Here is a 3389-nt window from a genome sequence, read left to right on the forward strand (position 1 = left end):
TCATTTATGTGTGGATCTTTTACATTTTGTTCGTCTTTTTCATCGTTGAACAAGCGTCTTACGACACTCTTCACTGTTTTGTTGCTCATTCGCCTGCTGCTTGATTTTACCGTGGTCAACTCCTTTTTCAGGTTCTCATTTTCCGATTGTTGCAACTTCTTATCCCACGCATGAGCTTCTATATTTCAAATATCTGTTGCAACTTCTTATCCCACGCATGAGCTTCTATTGACTTAGTCACTTAGGCTTCAATCTTAAAAATCTGTCAGGCCCATATTCTCTCAGCCCATTTGTTGTTGGACTTCAATTTACAATTATAGCTAAAATCCAATTCCAATAATATTTATATATATATATATGGAGACCATATTTTTGTTGGAGACCATGGAGACCACGTATGTTCTGCAACTAAAAAATTGCATAAAAAAATTGCAAAATGTATTATTTTGTGAATTATGTTCTACAAAGATCATTATTTTATTCAAAATCTTCAATATCAAGCATGTATTGCATATAGAACATTACAAAATGTTTAATTCTACGAAATATATTTATTTTGTAGAACATTTGTTCAAATTGCAGAACATACACCTTATACTTACTAAATTAAATGATCTTCAACAATTTTAATGAATTAGTGATATTAGTAAAGCATACTTCACAAAATAATATATTTCATAATATTTTGATTGGAGAACATAGGTGGTCTCCGTGGTCTCCAGTTAAGTTCTATGGAGTCCGCCTTCTATGGAGTCCACCTTTTTATTGGAGTCTAAGTGTCCATTTTGGTATTTTAATAAAATACTGTAAAGTATATAATTTTATGAAGCATATTTTAGAAACATCACCATTTTAATAAAATCTTGCAAATCAAATACATTTTATAAGTATAATACTGCAAAATATATTATGTTTTGCAATGTGACGATGAATGTTCTGCAAACTAAGCATGTTCCATAGAACAATATATTTTTGCATTGTTTTACTTGTAAAATATATGGGATTTGTAAGATTATCATGAAAATAATGATATTTACAGAACATGATTCAGAAAATAATACGTTTCGTAATGTTTTACATAATATATTAATTACAGAACATATATGGACTCCATGAATCCAATAAAATAGTGGAATCCATAGAACTTTAATCTCCAATAAAATAGTGGACTCCATAAATTTTTAGTAAAATCATGAATTAGTCCATCGAATAAAAAAAAGAACCATGTTCGTTAACCATGGTATTTACACCAGAAAACATGTTATTTTAAGAGTAAATAACATTAAACTTGTATCAGTGTATTAATCACATTTTTATCACAATACAGTGTTAATTCTATGGTAGTACTTTTATAAAAAACTAAAGATATGAATATATGTATATGATTTCATACACAATAATTAAAATCAGATTTTTTAATCCCCTAACTCAATTAACTATAGACATTACGCGTGAAAACCTCTCACAAAATCAAAACCATGAATATCAGAGAAATTTATATATAAAGAACACCAAAACACACTAAAATAAATCAAAGTTAGTAAGGAAAACAAAAATCAATCAGACTCGAAAATTATTAGAGGAAAACAAAAGTTTAATGAAGAAAAGGATTGAGGGTTTTCACGGAGAAACCCCATCTAATAGTCTACTGTGAATTTTTGGAAACATTTCAATGAACTACAAATCATTAACTAATTTCAAGTCTATTTACATTTAGCTGGAGGGTATGTTGTTAGTAATTTGGCAAAATATCTTTACAATTCACAAAATATAGAAATTAGTAAATGACGATAATATAACAATATGTAATGAATAAAATTTTGGAGTTAAAGTATAATTAAAAGTACAATATATATTTTACATAAACAAAAAACTCTTTTTTCATATTGTATTATTAAGTCGGTGGATGAATAAAAATAAAATTTCGACTAACTTATTAGTTATCAAAATTCATACGGAAAATATAAAAATACACACAAACATAATACATAAATGAGTTTATCAAACTAAATATATCTAAAGTAAAGAAAAATATGAGCTGAAAAATAAAAATATAATATATTTTACACTAATAAGTCAAACAAAATCAATAACAATTATTTTTAAATAGCCCGGTGAGGGACTCCTTTCCGCTTTTTTTTCCTTCCAACAGTTGTCAACATACTATCTGCTGCAACTGTGTCCCTAGTTCCTGCTGCTTCGGCTGAGTCCCCATCTGCAGCAGCAGCAGTTCCGAGGTTAAGGAATGGATGATCTGTGATTTTTTCCTTCCTTGAGATAGCCTTCACCTAAATAAGATAATTTTTATTTTAGCAAAATATATCTGTATAGAATGGGAGGAGTACATTAATGTGGTTTTTAGATATGAATCGAATCCCACAGACATACACACCTTACACTCCAGGCTGCAGTAGCGGTACGCTGCAGGGTTATGAAGACTCCTTTTGCATATGTCACCGTTAGAGCTTGTCTCAGTTACCTCTTGAACCTTGATCTTGTTGTCCAAGGGATGCAGAGTTGCAACCCGCTTCTTGTTGCACTTGTACAGCTGATGTCACCATGTAAAACAACATCAGAAGAATAATGAACATTGTCATATAGATGGTATTTTCTTTATTTATTTACATAATAAAAATTCCCATGAATTTATTGTCTTCATACTACTGTTTGTTGTTATCATGATGACCCCTAATTGTACCACTAATATGAAGTGGAGAATACTAATTATGCCTAGATGGTCAGATCTATATAATAAAAATTACAAATTCTTGCATAATTGATTTATCAGAACATCAAAATATATGATTACAAGACAATAAAAAAATAAACTGATATTTAGTTTTCAAAAGTTCAATTCTGATCATGTACCTGAATCTTAGAACAATCAATCAATTTTTTCAAGTCTTTCCCAACAACAGCATCCTGGTAGACATGTCTATATATCCTTATCGTTTTATGTCCACCACATGAACCTGATGGCGAGAAGCAGTGTTTGCAAATCGGCAAATCACAATCTATGCAGTACATGGTAGTCTCATTGTTGCTCAGATTATGAGTTGAACAACTCTTGAAGAATTCTTTCTCAAGAAATGTTTGCAGCCACGCTGACATGCCTTGAACTTGTTCCTCCTGAAACTAATTCCATGTCACTAATCGAAACAAATTAATGTCGATGAAAATACACTAGACAATGTAAACATAAAGAGCGATAGTTTGAAGCCTATCTTTTAGGGATCTATACAAAAATGGTATAAAAACATAAGAATGAAACTAACAAATATATTAGTAACCAATCAAATAAGCTTGTAGTAATCATACATAGTGTTTCATACACTCTGTATGTACCTGTTCCATTGATCTTGAATCTTCACACTAACAAACTTTGGAAC

The 3389-nt window shown here is 30.2% G+C and overlaps 1 protein-coding gene across 1 annotated transcript; it reads right to left on the minus strand.

Moving 5' to 3' along the window:
- Window positions 1-2102: 2102 nt before the first annotated feature.
- LOC141674694 (protein RGF1 INDUCIBLE TRANSCRIPTION FACTOR 1-like) lies at window positions 2103-3111 on the minus strand. Its single transcript, XM_074481398.1, has 3 exons — window positions 2869-3111; window positions 2393-2548; window positions 2103-2288 (listed from the first exon to the last, which is right to left on the minus strand). Exons 1-3 carry the CDS (start codon window positions 3109-3111, stop codon window positions 2103-2105), a joined length of 585 nt encoding a protein of 194 aa, XP_074337499.1.
- Window positions 3112-3389: the final 278 nt, after the last annotated feature.

Source organism: Apium graveolens, chromosome 7 (assembly GCF_009905375.1).
Source record: "Apium graveolens cultivar Ventura chromosome 7, ASM990537v1, whole genome shotgun sequence".
In the NCBI taxonomy this organism is placed as follows: Eukaryota; Viridiplantae; Streptophyta; class Magnoliopsida; order Apiales; family Apiaceae; genus Apium; species Apium graveolens.

Bases quoted from the DNA above. Each gene is read 5' to 3' on its own strand.
- LOC141674694 (XM_074481398.1), bottom strand. From the start codon at position 3,111: ATGTCAGCGTGGCTGCAAACATTTCTTGAGAAAGAATTCTTCAAGAGT. The intron at 2,549-2,868 runs GTACATGATCAG...TGGTGACATCAG, and splicing joins TTGATTGTTCTAAGATTCAG to CTGTACAAGTGCAACAAGAA. The intron at 2,289-2,392 runs GTGTGTATGTCT...TATCTTATTTAG, and splicing joins ACTGCAGCCTGGAGTGTAAG to GTGAAGGCTATCTCAAGGAA.